We start from the raw sequence: 22,400 nt of genomic DNA, 5'->3' as shown, positions 1-22,400 counted from the left end.
GAACTAAACTGAACGAAGACCGTTTCAGACGACAGTTATGGGTGAACCACATTGCTGAGAGTCTGGAGTCACCCGTGGGCTAGACCAGATAAGGACAACCAGATTTCTTTCCCTAAAAGGACATTACTGAACCAAATGGAACTTAAACTCAACCAGCTGGCCTACAGATCAAACATACCCAAAACACTGCAGGACTCTAGGAAGAATATGCTTCTTTGAAATAGTGCCTTTGGTTCTTATACATCCAGAGGATGCAGGAAGGATCGGTTTAAAATGGCTCATCTAAATAGAAATACAATGTCAGCCTGCTTTATAGGCTCAAGTCTCCACATAGGACTTAACCTTCAAACTCAATGAGTACTTGCAAACCAGACTGCAGCACAAGGTAACCACTGGAATTAGCAAGATGACATTATAGAAAATAGAGGGGTGCTGCACCCCAAAGGCTGTGACTGGTAATACAAGTACAAAAACACGGCTTAGGTGTAGAGATCGAAACTAACTTTTGCCCCACCCGAATAAAACGTGAGGCACAATGAAAGGTTTACTGAAAAAAATTTATTCATATTCAACACTAAAATTTGCAAATTACAGCAACCATTTTCAAAATACAGGAACAGCAGGGCAGGGAAAAACACTCGTCCTCACAGCTGGATGGGCAACTGAGAAAGAGGCAGGCAGCCTAGTACTACAAAAACCAAAAAAAAAGTGGCGACAGGAGCATGGTAAAAATCAGCCTCTTAATCAAAACAGCTCTATACAACTTTGTGGCCTGTATATTTACAGATTGCAGTTTGCCAAGAAATTTAAACGTCAAGGAAACCATTGGGTATACATTTTCAGGTCACATGGTTTGGGTGCCGCTCACTTTAGTCTGACACTTGGAGGAAAAGAAACAGGACTCGAGTTCACTGTTAGTGAAAAAGAGTATTGCAAGCACAAGAAACGGGAACTTCTTTGGGCAGCTAATCATACATAAGAGTCCTGAAATGAATCCTTTTTTTGTTTAAAAATTACAATTTCTCTCTCACTCTCTCCCTCTCCCTACACCACTACAGTTTTCTTTCACCTTGTTTTAATTGGGCAGAGACTTCAGGTCGAGCAGTCGAATCTTCACTGGGATTCCTTGACATCTTCAAAAAAATGGCCACGCCTGTAGAAATTAAAGATTCAACAACATGCAATTAGAATCATTGAAAATGAACACAAACGTGCTCACCATTGTACACAACCATATATTTTCTGTTTTTTAAAAAAAGGCAAAAGGAAAGTACCTCTTGGAGACTTCCTACTGCCCTACACAGAGCACTGGTCTTCTGGGATTTCTGCTAACGACTGGCTACAGCTCTAACCTAGAAAAGGAAACCCTTTCTCAGAGTGTAAACAGCCCACCTCTACAGTATCCTTAAGTAGTGATTTACTGTAATCTCCCATCTGTAATGACAGACAGCATACAGAGTTTGTCAACCAATTTATCACACAACATAAAAAGGGTCAAGGGCAGTGACCATATATTTGTGAAAAACATGTTACCTTGTGGTTGGTCAATATTAATTCTTTACTGGAAAGCTCTCCTTGACGTGTGCTGCTGCCTTAAACAAACCAGTTAATGTTTAATTGTAACTTCTACAGTACCTCAGCATAATGTTCACTTTAAAGAATGCTTCACTTGTTTACAAATTTTAAACATCATCCTTGCGGATATGTGAAGGCAACATGGGAATTAAGTGCAGAGAAACAGGCATTTGGTCCACCAAACCAGCACTGAAATATATCATGGACTCTGCCATTTGCCCAGTTCCCTGGATTCCATTTCTATATTGGATTCTCCTGCCCTGAATTCCACCTGTTCACTCCAATTTAAAGAGTAACTCATAATCTGTGTTCCCCACTGACTTAGATGAGATCCAGAAACCCCTTCTTCAAACCAAACGAAACCATATTGATTAATTCGTCATTGCAATGTTTCTCCCATCCCTGCAAATTAAATGTGATTTAACAGAGTACTGTCAGCACAATGTTGTTAGGGAATCTAGAGTTAGTGAGCCCCACAGATAAAATTATAGGCTGTTTTCTCAATTTATAATTAAATCTACCGTTATAATTGAATCAGTAGATGCAATCACAATGATGATTCATGAAGCCTTTACACAGGCACAGAGCATCCCAAAGTACTTCGATGAATAAGTCACTCCTAGTTTGTCAGTAATTAAGCAACATGCACTCTCAGACACAATGATGTGCAGGAGGATAAGGGGATTGGGGAGATCTGGTTTTTAAAACAACAGCACAGGAGAATAAACACCTACTTGCATTCCTAGTGCCCCAACGTGGTGACGAACTGGTGTATTGAGTGAATGTGAGTGACCAACTGACTGAGTCAAAGCAGACTCAGAGATGGCAGAGAAATAATTCATGACTTAGCTCAGTAATCTTTCCGTCAGTATCACTTACTAACTGCCTATACTTAACAGTGGGCTGCGAGTGCCCAGAAATAGACCAAAGATACTGATTCAATGATGTATCATGCTGGCCATTACAGGTAAGTATTAATGGAAAACTTTTACTTTCCTTCAGGTTGCCTCTGAAGGCTGATCACTGATGTGGGATTTGAGATGAGAGCTCCTGCTGTCACTGTGAAGCAGTAAAAGGATGTAGCAAAGTCACATGTACAAATGTTATCTGGATGTGACATGCATAATTATTAAAAATATGTTTTGAAATTTTAACAACATATTCAGTTTCCATGGGAGGAGATTATTGGCACCAGAGGCCAATCAGTGGAGACTATGACAGCTCTCTCTATAACAGTGATCTTCCAAGTTTGAGACCCTCCCCCCAATGCAAATATATTTCTTAATCTGTTGTCCCAGTAAATAATTTTCAACACCTTGATCAAACCTCAGATTTAACTTTGGTAAAGAAACCTAGCTTTTCTAATTTATCCATATAACTGACTTTCCTCAGGCCTGGAAAACATTCTTATAAATCTTTTCTACACCTCTTCAAAGTCTTTGCATCCTGCCTAAAGTGCAGTGTCCAGGTTTGGACACATACTCCAGTTGAGGCTGTACCAAGGTTTTATAAAAATATTCACCACAATTCCCTTCACTTTTACCCTTTGCCTTTATTTTTTTTAAAAAAAAAAGTCCAGGGTAATGCATGCCTTCCTTCACCAAATTCTCAACCTGCCCTATCCCCTTCAACAGTTTTGCTCACGTCCCATCTTCAGGCCTTCTGTTCCTACACAGAAAAAGGTACAGCCCCAGAGTGAGACTGGAATTCAGAGGCTGGGACTCAGTTTCTGAAAAGGTTATTTCAGAGTGAAATGTATACTGGAGAAAATACTTCAATATGGTACAATACAGGAAGGTTCAGGGAACCAGTTTCAGACAGACACTTGGAAATGTTTGTTAATTGAAGGTGCTCAGCTGTAACATCTTGAGGCCAGTACTCTGGCTTCATTTCATAGCTGGAGTGAGATGGGAGACAGGAAGGTTGGTACTAGAGAACAGAGGAGTCAAACAGGCTCCAGTACATCCACTTGATCAAATGGGCAGAGACTGTGTCCTGGCAGTGTCTGGTAATATTGACCTGTCAGTGTGTACATGTGCCAGAAATATCTGCTGAGTATCATAATTCACACTTTCATGGTGCTTCATCGCTACTTTTAAAAACCTTCCACAGATTCACTAATATTTAGCTGGGCCAGCAGCTGATCAGCCAGGAAGCTGATCACAAGCAAAGAATTAATATTGACAATTCCTTTGCCCAAGTTGCAACCAAAGTCACCGCCATTCAAATGTCTTTCTGTATTAAATAATTAACAAAAACAATTTCATCAGCCATGGCAGGGCACCATTGTACCAAGAGCTCACTGGACATGGGATGGGAGGGCAAGGAAGGGGGACGGAGGGGCAAAGAACTCGCAAGTCGTACCTCTGTGCTAGGACCTGTAATGTACTGCACGCAAACAGGAGGCTGCTACAGCTTTTGGTTTGTTTTAAATTTATGTGAAAAGTAAAGTTAATTCTTGAAAATTCCCTTCCATCCCCTGTAGTTTGAAGAGAATTCTGTAACAAATCTGCACAGAAACAATTCCACAATTGTCAAAAAAAATTATGGTGACAGGAAACGAATATTTAAATCCTGTGTTAAACATGATCAGCAAATACATTATGAAATAGCAAGCTTTTAAAAAAAAAGATAAAGATTTATTTTTAAAAACAGGCAAAAGCATTCAAACACGGAGGTGTGTAGAGAAAGGAGTGTACCTGGCATGAGTACCTGCAATTCATTCACTGATTCCTTGATTTTTAATTTGCTTTCATGGGCGGCTCACAAGACCAGCGCAGTGTGAGATATGGTTCTCAGGTTCACTTAGTCATAAACCCTACACTTCCATCAATCCAAGCTATTGGCTCGAGTTACAGAAAGACTCCATTAGAGTGCAAGGCAGTTTTTTTAAAAAAAAACAAAAAAAACAAAAAATCTACAACATCCGTGACATTAACAGACTTTGTTAAAACTAAACTTTTTTTTCAAATAGATGCCTTAGACGCAGTTACAGAAATAGGAAAAACCATTCTCCACCTACTTAATGAATTCTAACTTATTCAACTGATAACAATTCACAGCAACCAACCAACCCACAGTCTAATCAATTGCCCCAAATTTAACAGTTTTCTTAACATTATTTTTAAAACAAATCCATTCATTGCCATTCACCAGATCCAATACGGAACAGAAATGAGGACCGGGTTTCAGTACATTATATAGAATATGCAGAGGTAAAGTAAAATACCTAGTGTCTCCCAGACGCACATTTTGTCTCTTAATCTGTCAAGACTAGTCTGTAGTCCTCGCTCGGCGTTTTACACAGTATACCTTCCAGTGCGTTTGTTGGTTAGTCCCTCCATCTTCTCTGTTGCAATACTTACACTGCACTGCTAAAGCGAACCAAACAAAAACAAAGGGCAAACCCTAACCGAGGAATGCAAAAGAGACACTTACCTGGGTCTGATCTGAGGTCAAATCAGATCAGTTTTAATTGGACTGAGTGTCACCTTCAGATTTTAGGTCTTCATCTCTCCCATTGACCTCGCTTTTGGTGGCGTCCACCTCCATGGCGTCTGGTCGAGGCTCTGCACTCTCTTTGTCTGTTTGACTGGATTTCCGACTGCTTTTCCTAGTCTCATCAGAGTCTCTCCTTTCTGAAAGGAGGAAATATCAATGCAAACTAACTGCAGAGAGTAGCATTATTTTCAGGTAATCATTGAATGGAGATGGCAACAGGATTGGTTCATTTGTAACTGGCTTTAAAATTTGAGGGGATATTAAAAGATTTTCACTTTTTAAACACCCATGAGTTGCGGTGATCTGGAACACATCAGCTCTGCAGGTTGTGAAAACAGATTCAATAGTAACTTGCAAAACAGAACAGGGAGAGGAGTTGATTACGATTGTGCAGTCACCACCCAGTGGGGCAACTGGTAACACTGTTTCCTGTCATTAATGTTTTAACTTTTACACTCCAAGCACAGAACGAATGGTTGGAACCTGACAAAGACACCACATTAAACATCCACTGGACTGACCTGATTTTGGAGTATTTTCAAAGCTTTCCTTCACTATGCAATGTTAATTAACATCAAGGAATTCCTCCCATCAACATTCTAGGGGGCATTTAAATACTGCAGCAAGAGGTCACTGTCTGAGAATTCTACAGCAGGCAACTTACTCTTCACTTCCCAATGCCCACACACTTCAATCAGGGAGTGCACGTCACTCAGCCCCCTTCCCCACTCAATACAAACATTAGCCCTTACTCTCGCCTGCTCAATAGCCTATAAACCCTTGCTCAAACCATTCCAAAGACCCCTGACACAGGGAAAAGAATCTTTTAAATTGCCAACTCCATTTAAACACTAAATTCTGCCATAAGAGGAAATATCCTTTTAAGATTCACCCTGTCAAAGCCCTCCACCTTCATTGTAATATTTATTTCAAAAACGTCACTTCTGACTCTTCTAAACTCCTGCAAATATAAACCAAGCCCATCCATCTTTCATCGCATAAGGCAACCTGCCCATTCCAGGCTGATATATTTCTCAACCCCATTATCGTGCTTTCTCCCTATAACCCTTGATAAGAATAAGTACCTACCTAAAATACAGTCAATGACTTACCTCCACAGCCCTCTTGTGGCAATGAGTTCAATATATTCACCACCCTCTGACTAAAGAAGGTCCTCCTCATTACAGTTCTAAAGTGTTGTTTTTTCACTGAGGCTATTGCCTTCAGGTTCCACTCTTTCCTATTAGTGAAAACATCATTCCACATCCACCCTATTCCCGACCCCTCAGTATTCTGGAAGTGTCAATGACACGTCCCCCAATCCTTCTAAGCACCATCCAGTACATACCCAGACTCCTAAACCACTCATGAGGAGCCTGTCAGCCCTGGGATCATTCTTGTGAACCTCCTCCAGACCCCTGCCAACAGCAGCAGATCCTTTCTTAGATATGGGGCCCAAAACTGCTCACAATATTCCAAATGTGATCTGTCTAAAGCCTTATATAACAACAGCTGTACATCCATGCTCTAGGCTTCTTGAAGTGAATGCTAACATTGCATTTGCCTTTCTAGTTGCCAACTGAACCAGTATGTTCTGTACCAGTTCTGAACTGGGACTTCTAATTCCCTCTGGTGCTTCAGATTTCCAAAGCCTCTCTTCGTTTAGAAAATAGTCTATGCCTCTATTCTTCTTCCCAAAGTATAAAACCTCTCACTTTCCCAACTGCATTCCATTTGCCATTTCTTTGCCCACTCTCCCAGCCTTTGAGTCTTTCTGCAGCCGCCCCACTTTTCGAAACACTACTGTTTCGTCTGCAAACTTAGCAACAATACCCTTAGTTCCTCTGTCCAGATTCTTAAAGTTTAAGATGGATACTGTGGTCCCAGCATAGGCCCTTGCACAACTCCACTAGCCACAGGCTGCCATCCTGAGAGAGACCCCTTTATCCCTACTCTCTGCTTTCTGCCTGTCAGCCAATCCTCTATGTCAGTACCTTGTCTCTAACACCATGGGGTCTTAGGTTATTTAGCAGCTTCCTGTGACCTTTTGGACATCCAAGATGATCTTGTCAACTGGTTCTCCTTTATCGAACTTGCTTGTTACCTCCTCGAAGACTTCTAACAGGTTTTTCAGGTAGGAGTTTCCCTTGGCGAAGCTGTGCTGATTCTGTCCTATTTTACCACGCACTTCCAAGTACTCTGCAATCTCATCTCAATGGACTCTAAAATCTTACCAAGCACCTTTAGGAAATTTGGAAATAAATTAAAACGCAGAAAGTCAAACACTGTAATCTCAGGACTATGGCATGAGGTCAAAATCATGGAACAGTGCTTTGGATGCAGCAGCTATCCAAGACAAAAGCTCATTATCACCTTCACCAGGCCTTTATAGGTGGGGTAAAAATAAAAAACCACAGTTGATTTACCAGCAGTGCTGCATCTCTTTAACAAGTAAGCTATTTTCACAATATTTTGGGGCAAAATATGTGGTTTCAGAAGTTTTGAGACAGACCTTAACTGAAAAAGTAAACAGAAAAAGAAAACCCACTCTTGGGAGTTTAATCTAGACAAGTGTGAGGTGATGCATTCTGGGAGGTCAAATGCAAGAGGAAAGTGTATGGTAAATGGCGAGTAAACTGTCTAGCCATTTCGTAATGTGTATAATGCATAGTTTACAATTTACACCTGTTAGTTCAAGTTTAATTTATGAATATTCTAAGTTTAGGGTATACCCAAGGCAGTGTTTGCTTTGTTAGATTCACTGAAAATTATTTTGCTTATACTGTAGATCTTGTGGTTTAACTCTTTCAGTAATAAATTGGGATTTCAGATTTATTCTTTTAATAAACATCTCTACAATGATGACATCAACACTGAGGGAGTCAATATTAGGACGCTCCATCTGCCAATCATATGGATTTGAAGCAACTGTGCTCGCAGGACAATTGCACAGAATGTCTCGGGTGAAGAGGGGTTGTTGTCACATCCGGCCAAACCAGCTGTCATATTTAGCATACGCAGGAGGGGGCAATCAAGATTGACTCTCCATGTTCCATCCAGGGCTGGAATTGCGGGTTTGACGGATACACAGCTCACTGACGCATAGCTGGACTCATCCAGTGTTCAGAACATCTGTAACTGCAGGTTTAGTTTGCAAACCACAGTTCCCACACTGCAGACAGACAAGCACCTCAATGTAACTGGCACCACGTTGGGAAAGGCCTTGGGAGATATCAGTGAGACAAATCAACACAATATAGAGAGAAACACAGGCAAGCAGAGCCTGGATGCCTGTACCTTTGTCCTTTGACCTTCTCTCTTTCTCCCTGCTCCTACTTCTGTGTTTGTGAGACCTGACATCCCGACTTCGTGATCGGCGCCGATCCCGACTCCGGGACCGGTGTTTCCTTTCTGATCGGTCTCTGCTTCTCTCAGAGCGGTCTCTGCTCCGCCGATCCTCACCCCTTTTGTGAAATCAAAACTGAAGTGAACACTTAGAAATGAAATTTAACACTTTGCTAACATATCTTAACACAAAAACTTTTAATTATCTGGCACCTTTAATGCAGTAGATGTCTCAAAAAGTGTTTCACAGGAATATTATCTAATGAAGTTCAACACAGCTGCATCAGAAGATAACAGATTTGTTAAAAAAAAAAACTATCAAATGTGAAGGAATAAACAAAACAAATAACATAGTATGTGGAAGTATGCCCAATTTAAAACACGCCCTGAGATAACCTCAAAAACCTTTGTCTCATTGCTCTTAGCAAGGATTTCAAAATGTTTCAAACTCCCTTGAAAGGCCCTTACATATTGATATGTTCTTGCAATCAACCTTGCTTGATTAAGTCAACAAAACCGTAGAAAAGCTGTACAACAACTAGATTACATATTAACTGGGGGAAAAATAATTACTTATTAGTTTTAATTCATTAATTACCACCTAGAAACCAATATCCATTTCAAGCCCACCAACTCCCACAGCTACCTAGAATACACCTCCCGGCAAAAATGTGATCCCCTACTCCCAAGTCCTTTGCCTCTGCCACATCTGATCCCGAGATGAGGCATTCCACTCCCAGACGTCCTCGTTTTTCAAGGACCACAATTTCCTGTCCAGTGGTTGAGAACGCCCCCGACAGTGTCGCTCGCATTTCCCGCAACTCATCTCTTACATCCCCTCCCCGCACTAACAGCCAAAACCGAATTCCCCTTATCCTCACATACCACCCCACCAACATCCGAATCCAACGCATCATCTTCCAACACTTCCGACATCCGCAATCTGACCCCACTACCAAAGATATTTTTCCCTCCCAGCCTTATCAGCTTTCTAGAGGGACCACTCTCTCCGTGATGCACTTGTCCACTCCACACCCCCCAACAGCCCCACCACCACTTTTCCCTGCAACCACAGAAAGTGTTACACCTGCCCCTACACCTCCCCCCTCACCCCAGTCCAAGGCCCTAAGAAGACCTTCCACATCAAACAGATGTTCACCTGCACATCTGCTAATGCAGTATACTGCATCCACTGGGGAAACCAAGCGGAGGCTTGGGGGCCGCTTTGTGCAACACCGACACTGTTCGCAACAAACCATTGCACCTCCCAGTCATGAACCATTTCAACTCCCCTCCCCCTCCCACTCCCACTCCTTGGACAACGTGTCCATCATGGGCCTCCTCCAGTGCCACAACGATGCCACCCAAAGGTTGCAGGAACAGCAACTCATTCTGCTTGGGAACCCTGCAGCCCAATGGTATCAACGTGGACTTCACAAGCTTCAAAATCTCCCCGCCCCCTGAACTCATCCTAAAACCAGCCCAGCTTGTAACCACCTCCCTAACCTGCCCTCCCACCTCAAGCCCCACACCCATCTCCTTCCTACTAGCTTCATCCCACCTCCTTGATCTGTCCGTCCTTCCTGGGCCAACCTACCCCCTAATTCCTGTAACCTACACTCACCTTTACTGGCTTCAACCTCGCCTCCTTGACGTGTCTGTCTCCTCTCCACCTAGCCTCTCCTTTACTCATCTTCTTTCCGTCCCTCCCCCTCCTTATTTATTCCAGAATCCCCTTCTCCTACCCTATTTCTGAAGAAGAGTCTAGACCCGAAATGTCAGCTTCCCTGCCCCTCTGATGCTTGGCCTGCTGTGCTCATCCAGCTCTACACCTTGTTATCTCATTAATTTAACGTTTTCTTACTCTTGACTTCACCTGGTCACTTTCCTCTCCTGAACAACTGCCAAGTAGGAGAGGTGTGGTAAAACAGAATAAGAGTAGTGAGAGTGGGAGAGTTTGGAAGTCAGCCACAGGAAAGACAAGTGCTGACATGGGCTTCAGATTCCAGGAGCAGACAAATCAATTTTGCCTGTTCATTAGTGATAAAGGCAGGGATTTCACTTAAGTTTCCTGTTGTGGGGACTCTCATTTTCTTGCATGGGTGGAAACAACAATAACACATTTGACATTAAAATAAATATGGCATTTGCTGGACCTTCACAGTAACACAGGCATGCTACTTAAGTGACTATATTCCTAGAGACTGGATGCTGCAATATATAGCTCAAACACGGGCACTCCAGAAAGATAAATGCACTGGGTTGTCAGGGGCTCCCACTTACCATACAATGCCAAGCAGAAGAAATAATGGGTGCGCTGCAGGCTAACTGCTGCACCGCACCCACACGAGGGCAGGTGACAGCTTCCCACCAGAGTCAGGAGAACCTCAGTACTGTAACGCTAGCTTCACAGCAACCATTACTTAAGACTATAATCAACTGCTGTTATAAAAACAAAATCCATCTGGTTCACTGATAGCATCTAAAGGAAGAAATCTACCATCTCTACCCAGTCTAGCCTACAGGTGACTCCAGACGGACATCATTGAATCATATCATAGAATCCCTACAGTGTGGAAACAGGCCCTTTGGTCCAACAAGTCCATACCAACCCTCAGAGCATCCCACCCAGACCCATTCCCGTATAACCCACCTGATCTACACATCCCTGAACACTACAAGCAATTTTAGCCTGGCCAATCCATCTAGCTTGCACATCTTTGGACTGTGGGAGGAAATCAGAACACCCAGAGGAAACCCACACAGACATGGGGAGAACATGCAAACTCCACACAGACAGTCACCTGAGGATGGAATTGAACTGGGTCCCTAATGCTGTGAGACAGCATTGCTAACCACTGAGCCACCGTGCCACCCCAATGTAGTAAATTCTTAACTCCCTCCGAAAGGGCCTACCATGCCACTCAGTTGAAGGACAATTGAAATGGGGTGGGTGAGGAAACTGTAACTGAAGCATACTTGGGAACACCATGTACACACACACAAACAAGAGGACTGAAGTGTCTACTGACTGGGAAGACAAACTGCGGTGTTGGAAGACGTGTGTTTCATGAACAGGAGGATGGAGCATCTTGACCCAAGAGGCAGCTTCTGATCACTAATCATCACTAACTTTCAGCTCCCCTCCACATCACCTGCTCCTTACCTGCTGCGTTTCTTTTCCCGTTCCTTACTGCGCGACCGCTTGCGCTCTCGCGACCTGCTTCGCCTTCTGTCGGACGCCCGGCTAGAATGGGAATGCCGGCTCCGTGAGTGGCTCCTCCTACGCCGTGCCTCCCTCTCTCGCTCCTTCTCCTCCTCCTCCCGCCGCCGCTTCTTCTCCCTCTCCTCCCGCTCACGCTCTCGTTCCAGCTCCCGTTCTTCTCTCTCACGTTTTAATTTGTCATCACGTTCTGGCTCTTCAGTCTTCTTCCGAACCTTCTCCTGGACAGAAATAAAACACTAAATACACAGCCAGAACACCATATTACACAATGAAACAGCTCATTCCAAATGCAGCAAGACCTGGAAAAACAGTGATGCCAAACATGCCAGGTAATGACCATTCCCAACAAGAGAAGCTAGTCATCACCTCCTGACATTCAATAGCATTACCATCACTGAATCCTACCAATATCCATATTCTGAACTGGACTAAGAGTAAAAATACTGCACCAGAACAGCAGATTGGGAATTCTGCAGCAACCTCACCAGACTTCCCAAAGCCATCTACATGCGATGGAACACAACTTGTCTGGAACATTGCAGCTTTGACACTATCCAGGCCAAGGTAGCCATTCGACTGACATCTCATTCAAAACTGTAAACATTCGTTCCCTCCACAGATGCTTAGTAGCGGCAGTGAGTATCACCTACAAGATGCACTGCAGCGGTTCACCAAGGCTCTTTCGGAAGCACCTGCCACCATCCAGATGGACGGAGGCAGATACACGAGACCACAGTTGGCAAGTCATTGTCTCCTACCCACGCCCCCAAGAGAGAGAGAGAGAGAGAGAGAGAGAGACACACACACACACACCTTCATGGGAAATAAAACATTTGTAGGCTTTGCAGAATAACAAGGTGTATAGCTGGATGAACACAGCAGGCCAAGCAGCCTCAAAGGAGCAGGAAAGCTGACGTTTTGGGCCTAGACTGAAGAAGGGTCTCGGCCCGAATCGTCAGCTCTCCTGCTCGGCCTGCTGTTTTCATCCAGCTATACACTTTGTTATCTTGGATTCTCCAGGAACTGCAGTTCCTACTACCTCTGATCTTTGCAAAGTGCCCTCAATTAAGTTTTTCTATCCCATTATTTTCTGATCAATTTATGCCACACTCACTCCCTTCTGGTGTCCAGAACTGAACCTAGTGACTCCAGGTCAGGTATATCGTCACTTCAGCAGAATATCTGTAACACATCAGCCTTGCACTAACCTTTAGTTCCTCCACAGTTGCTTTGATCTTCGCATAGCCCATGTGCTGCTTCCCCATTAAGTGATCATCCACCCTGGACTGTGCATCTCCTACAATGAGGAATGCACCACACACTTCACACACCTCCATCTGCTTCTCCTGGGCCGCAAAGCTCTCGATGGTCTGCAGAATTATTTAAAAAATATCCTGTAGGGTCATGCATCCAACCACGTGAAATAATAAAAGACAGCAAGACAGTAAAAGCCTCACCGAGCTGGCGGATCGCAGTTGCTCTCGCTCATCTTTCAGCTGTTCGACAAGTTTCATCATACCCTGGGCCTCTTCCACTTTCCCCTCAGAGCCCAACTCCTCAATCTAAGAAAAAAATCAAAGCAAGATCGGATTACAAGCGTATTTCACCTCCTCAGAACATTTCACAGCCAGTGAAGAGCTTTACAAGTGCAGCAACACTCCTAACATTGTGAACACGGCAACCAGTTCGTACTTAGCAAGTTCCCTCAAACAACGAGATGAGAATTTGATAATTTGCTACAGCAATCTCTATGGAAGGATGATTACAGGTCAGGACACCTCCAAGAACCCCCGTTTTGTCAAAATAATCCAATAGGATGACTTTCATTCACCAGAAGGGACAACAAACAGTACGTCAATTTAACATTTGATCTGAAAGACAACATCTGACAATCTGACAACTCCCAAAGCACTGCATTCAGAATACCAACCTGAATGAGACTTGAATCCATATCCAGGTTACAAAGGAACGTGCAGTCACAATGCTGTGTGTATCTGCATGAGCACCACATGGGATGAACACTTGCGGAAATGATCTGCCTCCTCCAGCCCCATGTGCCACAGGCACAGTGCAGATGTGATTAATAACTTCACGGGTAATTCCTCAAACCAGCCTCTCATACAGACCATAATCAACTGACTCCAGGAAGGCACTTGGGAGTTTCAGGGCCATGCACTGGTCTGCCAGTTGGCAGAATGTAGAGCCAGCATTCATGGGATTGTCTGGATACAGATATTTTACTAACAAAGGATGGCTGGTTCAATTTCCTGCTGACCACTAGATCAACAAATCAAAGTAAATTCAGGAAACCTAAAACCCAGCCTTTTCCCAGAGTTATTAGAGCAACTCCACTCTCAGCTCTTACCTGTTCCAGGAGTTCTTCGATTTTCTCTGTTAAAACCTGACCTTTCTCTTCATTCTTACTCACAGGCCCTCCGGTCTGCAGGAGACAGACAGAATGAGTAACTCGGGAACAGCAATGTTTGCACAGCAACTAATCAACACTCCGTCGTACACATACGCATCTCCAGAACTACATACAGTCCTCACTATGCAAATCACTTCACACACTACTCGCTTTCAAAAAAACTAACTGCTTTACAAACATCCCCACTGAGTGGGCTCAGCTACGTGTCTATAGAATGAGACTGTGCTGAATAATGAGATTTGGGAAGGTTTAAGCTGTACAGTGAATCAGTGCCCAAGCCTGGCATTTACCGCTGTTCCAGGTGTCGTGTTCTGGGATAGCGCCAACCGAGCATGACCTCGACGGATCCGCCGCTCAACATCAGCCATCAGGTTTTGCAGATAACGCAAGAAGTCTTTCTCATAGCCCACTTTCATAAAACGAGAGCTCTTCTCATAGCTGTGGGAGCAAATGCCAGATATAACTTGGAGATTCAGGGCGTTGGGACAATATACAAGAAGCCTCAAAGCAAGAAACTTACTATTTCCGCAGGTTGTCATCATGAATCTTCTCACAGGGACCTGAAGGAGCAAAAATCAGAAGTTAATATTGCAAAAGGTACATCTGCCATAATGACCACAATGCCATAACAGGTTTTCAGCAAAACACCAATCAAGGCCATCAAAAGGTCCATAGTGAGGAACCTCGTTTCATGTTTGTCTTAAATGCCATCCTCTCAAAGACTGTATATTAAAACATAAAAGCGTGTGTAGAAAAAGCCTTGGAAAATGCCTGAACAAGAACACAAAGTTGAAGTGTAAGGCATCAATATTGAATGCATTTTGCCAGGCAGAGGGTGCTTGCGGTCAGCTGGACTGCAGATTCAGAAGTAGTGGTGGCTGAAATGGAAACTGGTTACGAGGATACCCCTACCCCTCTGGTAAAAGGCAGAAAAAGGAGCTTTAATCATCCTATCTTCTGACTAAATCTGAACAGATAGAACCCTCAGTCCACTGAATCTGCACCAGTCGAAAGCAACCATGTAATTTTCTCATCTCCAGACTCATCCCAATTCTCTAATTGAATTCTTCCTTCCATATATTACCTTTACACTGCTTAATGTTATAATGTGCTTGGTCCCACAAAGCCCCAGAATGTCATCACGTTAAAAGGTGCTGTACAAGTTTAAAAGGCTATACTCAGAGGCGTAATAGACAGGAGCAGGATTAGGTCATTTGACACCTCAAGTTTGCACTGCCATGTAATATGATCATGGCTGATCTAGCTAAATACTCGAATCCCATCCCCTTTCCATACCCTTGATCCATTCAGCCACAACAGCTCTAAGTACCTCCTTGAAAACAATGTTTTAGCCTCAACCACATGTTATGGGAGTGAATTCAAAAGGCTCACTGGTCAGTGAAAAATTTCTCATTTCAAACCTTAAAAGTTTACGCTGTAACTATGATCCCTAGTTATGAACTTCCCCACAATCAGCAATATCCTTCCTGCATTCTCACTGTCCAGCCCTGTTAGAAATTTATGGGTTTCTAGGAGATGGCCCCATCACTGCCTGAAAAAAAATTCTTCTAAACACCAGTGAATACAATACTAACTAAATCAATCTCTCCCATGTCAGTTAGAGACAAAAAGACTGCAGATGCTGGAATCAAAGATAGACAAAGAGGAAGCCAGGCAGCATCTGGAGGAAAGGAGCAGTCAACGTCTCAGGTATCATCCTTCTTCCTGCTGTGTTCCTCCAGCCTCCTGTTTGTCTCCTCTTACATCAGTCCTGCCATCCCAGGAATCAATTTGTTACATATTCCCAGTTATAACATCCAGGTCTCATTGAAAGTTCCCCTCAGTTTACAGCCAAATAATAACCCACCTTCCTATTTTTGCTACCAAAGTAGACGCACATTATACTACATCTCCCATGCAGTTACCCACTTTCTCAGCCTGCACCACATCACACTGCAACATTTCTGTTCTCACAACGCAGCCTTTCACCTAACTTTGTCTCATGTGAATTTTCGGATAACAAGTTTAGTTCCCTCATCATCATGAACATTTAGCACCAGGCCCTACAGTAACCTCACTGCAATTCAGAACAAGCCCTGTTTTTTCCTACACTGTTCCATGTCTGCTAACCAATTTTCTATCCATCTTAATACACTACCTCCAATCCCACACTACTTTATCGTTAGATATAGATCTTGTGGGATTTGTAAAAGGTTTTCTGAAAGTCCAAATAATACACATCCATTAGCTTCCCTGATGAAATCCTCTAGTTATATCCTTGAAGAAGTTGAGTAGATTTGTCAAGCATGATTTCCCTTTTGTAAATCCACACAGTATCTGATTCTACTCCAGTTTTCAAAGTGTTCTGCCAAAATGTCCTCAATAACAGACTCCAGCATATTCCCCACTGCCAATGTCACATTCACTGGTCAAAAATTCAGTTTTCTCTCTACTTCCATTTTTAAACGGTGAGGCTACAATTGGCTACCCTCCAATCTGTAGGAATTGTTCCAAAGGCTAAAGAATCTTGGATGATGACTACCAATGTATCCACTATTTCTAGGGCTACTTCCTTTAGACACAGGAATAAAAAAATCCATCAATTTTAATAATAGTCGACAAACTGGCAGTAATGTCTTTACAGAGAGAAATCCTTTGTCATAGGGAACATGAAAGGCCAAATACATTACACTTTAAGGGTAGGGTAAGGGACTTGCAAGGTGACACAATGGAAGTGAAGCTGTGAAATTATTAATAAATCAATTAAGCAATCTGGTACAGGCTAAAGAGCCTCAAGTACCCTTTACTGTGTAGTAAAGCAGTACAGTTGAGGTGATTCAGTCTCTAACACCTGTTTTTACAATTCATACACCATGTTACTTCCACGCATTGAATGAAACAAGACTTGACGTTACTGCTATAAATCTTCATCTGGAAGCCATGCATTTCAAAACAGACCAGACAAATCAAGGTTCCACCCACCTGGTAGATGGATGTCTATGCTCCTGTGACTAATCAAAATTGTGGGGTTTCTCCAGGGTGTCCCAGGTCAATTTTATCTCACTACCAACACCAGTCTGGTCACTTATTGCATCATTACCATAGATTCTTAATGAGCACAAATTAACTGACCACACTTTAAATTCTAAATTGGTTACAAAGCTTTAGGAGGTCCAGAGATTGAAAGAGGTGCTTTATAAATGTATGTCAATCTACATTTTGGTACATACTAGTTCAGTATTTAGCCTTCATAACCTCCTCTGAATTATGACAGTTGTGGTTAAATACCATGATAATCATGGATTCACCATCACCTACACCAGGATCTATAACCGGAGAGATTTGAAATGGACAGATAGGGGTCTTAAATTCAAGATGTTGCTAATATACATCAATAAGTACTGGGTTTATGAGCAGAAGGTGAGGGAGAATTATAATCAGATGCTGCTTAATTTCTTCCTGTTGTTCTTTCCTGCTGGGATGCTAATTCTGACTGGGGTCAGTTCATTCATCAGTTGCTTTCACTCTCTGGAATACACAGCACAGGCACCAGCAATTCCTCACTATATCTCAAACAGGTTATGGAAAGCAAATCCACTGTGAGGCACCACTGCTACGCCACATTATCTTGAAAGGCACACATGCCAGTTCTGAGTTTCAGTCAGCAGAGTGAGCAGGAACCCTAGAGACAGCTACCCTTGCTTTAACTACCAGCATATGTAGGTTACTACAATATCACTGGGCAGCACGGTGGCTCAGTGGTTAGCACTGCTGCCTCACAGCGCCAGGGACCCAGACTTGATTCCACCCTTGGGTGACTGTGCAAACTTTGCACAGACATTCTGTCCACGTCTGTGCGAGTTTGGTCCGGTTTCCTCCCACAGTCCAAAGATGTGCAAGTTAGGTGGACTGGTCATACTAAATTGCCCATAGTGTTCAGAAATATGTAGATTAGGTGGGTTATAGGTGGATGGGTCTGGATGGGATGCTCTGAGGGTCGATGTGGACTTGTTGGGCTGAAGGGCCTGTTTCCACACTGTGAGGATTATATGAACTGCAACTAAACAGGAAAGTTTTGCATATATGAAGCATTCTTACCCAGATCAGAGCGTGTGTTAGTAAATAACTCAGCCGGACAGAATCCACACAGGAAATATTTACATACCTGGGAAAGACAAAATAAAAAGTGGTTACTAGTTTCAGAGGAGATTCTCTTTCACAACCACCGCAACACATCAGTTCCATTCTACAGTACAGCAGACAAAGGGCTGAAATTACACAACAGCCCCGGGTGTTGCTACGGAATCCAAGGAGAAAACAAAAGCAATACTTCAAGCCAATCAGCTCTATGTAACTCTGGATGAATGCAGCCTTTGCTGCAGATGACCATCTTTTTAGATTCTCAATCAGATCCTGACAGATACTGCATTTATTTCGGGAAACAAAACAAGGGTGTAAAATGTATGTCTACACTTCAACGACAGGAGTCACTGTAATGAGCCTGTTAGTGCATGCCCTGCACAGTAACAAGTGAATCAGACATTGAGAATCAAGGTCCAGACTTTACAGAGACAGAACAGGCATAATTCTTACTGACAGGCTCAGCACTCATGTTGGGTGACATGAGCATATCATCCAGGGTTTCTGCTTCTATCACCAGAGGAGCCCTGCTGGAAGGAATATGGACAGAATGTGACACTGGTTGAAAAACACACATAAGTTGTCATTTGGCAAAATACCAGAGGTGAGCTTCCACACCATAACAAGGTTCAAGACAGGGTAAAAAGAACTAAAGTGAAGATTGATTGATCTATTGTCACACGCACTGGAGTACAGTGAAAAACTCTGGGTGATACAGGCAGATCATACTATGGAAGGACATACAGATTATACAGTAAAATAAAACTAGACAGAGGCATAAAGTTACATCATAAAGAGCATGCACTTGTCATGATAAACAGTAGTAAGACTAGCATTATTTGAAATTAGAGCATCCATTCACCAGAAGGCTAACAGCTGGGCAGAAGGTGTTCTTGAACATGCAGGCTCGTGTTCAAACTCTATCTCTTCTGCCTGATGGAACAAATTGAGGGAGAGTATTGCTGGGGTGTGATAGGTCTTTGATGTTGGCAGCTCTTCCGTGGCAACAAGCCATGTAAATGGAGTCCATGGATGGAAGTCCAGCTTCCGCAATAGTCTGGACTGCACACACCACTTTCTGTATTTTCTTACGGTCCTGGGCACAGCAGTTGCAACACCAGGCCATTATGCACACAGACAGTATGCTTTCAACAGTGCATCTGTAAAAGTTGGTGAGGGACCTTGTGGACATGCTAAATTTCCTGAGCCACCTGAGGAAGAAGGGGCGTTGTTGTTCCTTCTTGATTGTTGGTGGTTTTTGGCACTCCAAGGAACTTGACACTCACAACCTCAGCACCACTGATGTAGATTGGGCATGTTCTCCTCCCTTTTTTCTGAAGCCAGTGATCAGTTCTTTGGTTTTGCCAATATTGACGGAAGTTCTCCTCATTGCACCAGGTCACCAAGCCCTCTAACTCCTTTCTGTATTGACTCACCATTGCTTGATATTGACCTTCTTAAGAGTTTGCAACCCATCTGAACGCCGGCAGCATCAAGACAAAGTGAGCAGGCAAACAGCCAGTCTTCCATGGTCCTCCTAAACCAGTGACTGCCACGGGTTTGCCTCTACTTCACACACCAGCTTATTTAAAATTCACCACTGGTACTGAATCATCATGGTCAAAATTCTGGAATAGTTTCCTTACCACTAAGAGTACCTTCTGTGCAAGCTACACTATATCAAGACAGCTACTCACCACCGTTTTAAGGACAATTAAGAAAGGGCAATAAACATTGGCTTTGCCAGCAATGTACAGAATTCATGAACAAATAAAACAAAAACCATAAAAACACAATGGTGAATCTTTCAAATTGCTCAATAAATTGGCAAGCAGCATGTTACAACAGGATATTCCACTTAAAACTGTTAAGCCACACCCAATTCCAAACTGCTGCCTCATCAAGATAAAGGTCAGTAGGGACAGAGCTGAAGAAAGAAGAATCTACAAGCACTTTGAGATAACAAGGTGCAGAGCTGGATGAACACAGCAGGAGAGGAGCAGGAAAGCTGACATTTCGGGCCTAGACCCTTCTTCAGAAAAAAGAATCTACAGGCACTCTGACAGGTTTTACACTACCATACTTTATTGATTAACAGTTAACCTAGGTCCCAAACAAGACAACTGCACAAGAACAGAGATACTAGGAACTGCAGATGCTGGAGAATCTGAGGTAATGTGTAGAGCTGGATGAACACAGCAGGCCAAGCAGCATCAGAGGAGCAGGAAGGATGACATTTCGGGCCTAGACCATCCTTTAGAAATTAGCAATTGCCATTTCTGTCATCCTTCCTGCTCCTCTGATGCTGCTTGGCCTGCTGTGTTCATCCAGCTCTACACCTTGCTATCATAGCACAAGATCAGAAATTAGCAAGCAATAAATATTTTAAAAAGTAAAACTGTCATTTCATCACTACTAGTGATTTTTATAATTTGCTGCCAACATTACTTTGCAATTTATTTTTAAATTTTTATTCATTTTAAGCACTAAGAACCTTACATATGGGTTCTGTTTATAAAAACATTGATTACGCCATTTCCCACCCCAATGTAGAACTGTGACTTGTCCTGTGATAAGGCCCTAAAGGATGACTTCAATCAGGTGTAGGATAATAAATCTGCAACCCCAAATTAGTTTTCATCTTTACTAAAATGTCCAGTACTTTCACTGTAGGGACATCATTATGGACAGAAAACCAAAAAGCAGCAGCCAGTACAAAAGAAAGGGTGATACAAGCTTCAGCATTCCCCACTGAAATTTTCACTCAAAACAGAAACTTAAGGTTTCGAATCCAGAGAGATTTCATTTTGTGAATGAGTGTGTGTGCATTCTCTGCCAGAGAAGTTTGTTTTCCTCAAATTCCCAACAGAACAGGTTAAGTACAGCAAGACAACCGGAGATTCTTGGCTAGAGACAAACTGGATCACTCTGCTGGGGAGAGAGTGAACGGGAACTGCAGATGCTGGAGAATCCAAGATAACAAAGTGTGGAGCTGGATGAACACAGCAGGCCCAGCAGCATCTCAGGAGCACAAAAGCTGACGTTTCGGGCCTAGACCCTTCATCAGAGAGGGGGATGGGGGGAGGGTCTCTGTTGGGGATAACACAGCGTGAAGCTGGATGAATACTGTTTACTGGCAGCAAGCGACTCTTAGGTCCAGACACTCATTCACCTCCTGGGGAGGTGCTGTTCTCTACCCAGGCAGCCCAGGGCACCCCTGACAACCTGGAGGACACGGAGGTACCAGGTTCAAACCCACCCGCAGCGAGAGCCCGCCCAACCCCGGCCCTGGGGCTCAGGGAAAGCTGGTGATGAGGCCAGGGCTGGAAAAAAGGGGCCTCTACCCTCAGGTAACGAGAGTCCTGGCTTTGTTTCCCGAGCAGCCCCCGGCAAAGGCCTTTCCGCATGAAACCAAGGCCCGGGGCCTGGGCCGCAGGCTCCCGGTCCCAGCAGGATGTGTCTGTCTGTCTGCCTGTCAGCACCGCCCGCCTCTCTCCGTCACACCGGGCCCCAGGACTCACACTCTCATCGTCCCACCGCACATTCTGGCGTTTCTCGTCCGGGGCCAGGTTACGGTCACGGCCCATCAACTCATCCAGTAGCTGCGCGTTCGACAACATCCTGCCCCCCGCGCTCCCAAAATGGCGCCGGCCGCCTTCTCCCAGCCTACACCGCGCCTCCCTCCCACACTGCACCGCACCGGAAATGACCGATGGAGCCAGACATGTCTTGGGCGTCTACGTCCCTGTGTCAGCATCATCAGAGATCCCTCCAATTACCCCCTTTATACACTTATTACCCCTTTTACCCATTGTTACCCCCTTTATACACTTATTACCCCTTTTACCCACTTATTACTCATTGTTACCCCCTTTATACACTTATTACCCCTTTTACCCACTTATTACTCATTGTTACCCCCTTATACACTTATTACCCCTTTTACCCACTTATTACTCATTGTTACCCCCTTATACACTTATTACCCCTTTTACCCACTTATTACTCATTGTTACCCCCTTCATACACTTATTACCCCTTTTACCCACTTATTACTCATTGTTACCCCTTTTACCCACTTATTACCCATTGTTCCCCCTTTATACACTTATTACCCCTTTTACTCACTTATTACTCAGTTACACCTTTTACCCACTTATTACCCATTGTTCCCCCCTTTACACA

General features: G+C 43.5%; 1 protein-coding gene across 6 annotated transcripts; it reads right to left on the bottom strand.

The window, feature by feature from the left end:
- Positions 1-536: 536 nt before the first annotated feature.
- On the bottom strand, positions 537-21,887 carry luc7l3 (LUC7-like 3 pre-mRNA splicing factor). 6 transcript variants are annotated; one of them, XR_007249874.1, is made up of 12 exons: positions 21,737-21,887; positions 18,174-18,240; positions 14,596-14,635; positions 14,366-14,513; positions 14,013-14,087; positions 13,105-13,209; positions 12,856-13,017; positions 11,588-11,865; positions 8,374-8,540; positions 5,014-5,213; positions 1,275-1,352; positions 537-1,153 (listed from the first exon to the last, which is right to left on the bottom strand). XR_007249874.1 is itself a non-coding variant. In XM_048555118.1 (11 exons), the coding sequence occupies exons 1-10, from the start codon at positions 21,833-21,835 to the stop codon at positions 5,047-5,049; spliced, it is 1,308 nt and encodes a 435-aa protein (XP_048411075.1). In that variant the 5' UTR covers positions 21,836-21,887; the 3' UTR covers positions 537-1,352; positions 5,014-5,046. The 6 variants fall into 6 exon arrangements, 4 of the variants coding, with proteins under 4 accessions (XP_048411075.1, XP_048411074.1, XP_048411072.1 ...); XR_007249873.2 differs by having other exon boundaries at positions 1,275-5,213; XM_048555118.1 differs by having other exon boundaries at positions 537-1,352.
- Positions 21,888-22,400: the final 513 nt, after the last annotated feature.

This window comes from Stegostoma tigrinum, chromosome 22, assembly GCF_030684315.1.
Source record: "Stegostoma tigrinum isolate sSteTig4 chromosome 22, sSteTig4.hap1, whole genome shotgun sequence".
Lineage (NCBI taxonomy): Eukaryota > Metazoa > Chordata > Chondrichthyes > Orectolobiformes > Stegostomatidae > Stegostoma > Stegostoma tigrinum.
The sequence above is the reverse complement of the archived record's forward strand: the minus strand, read 5'-3'. Positions and strand labels throughout refer to the sequence as shown.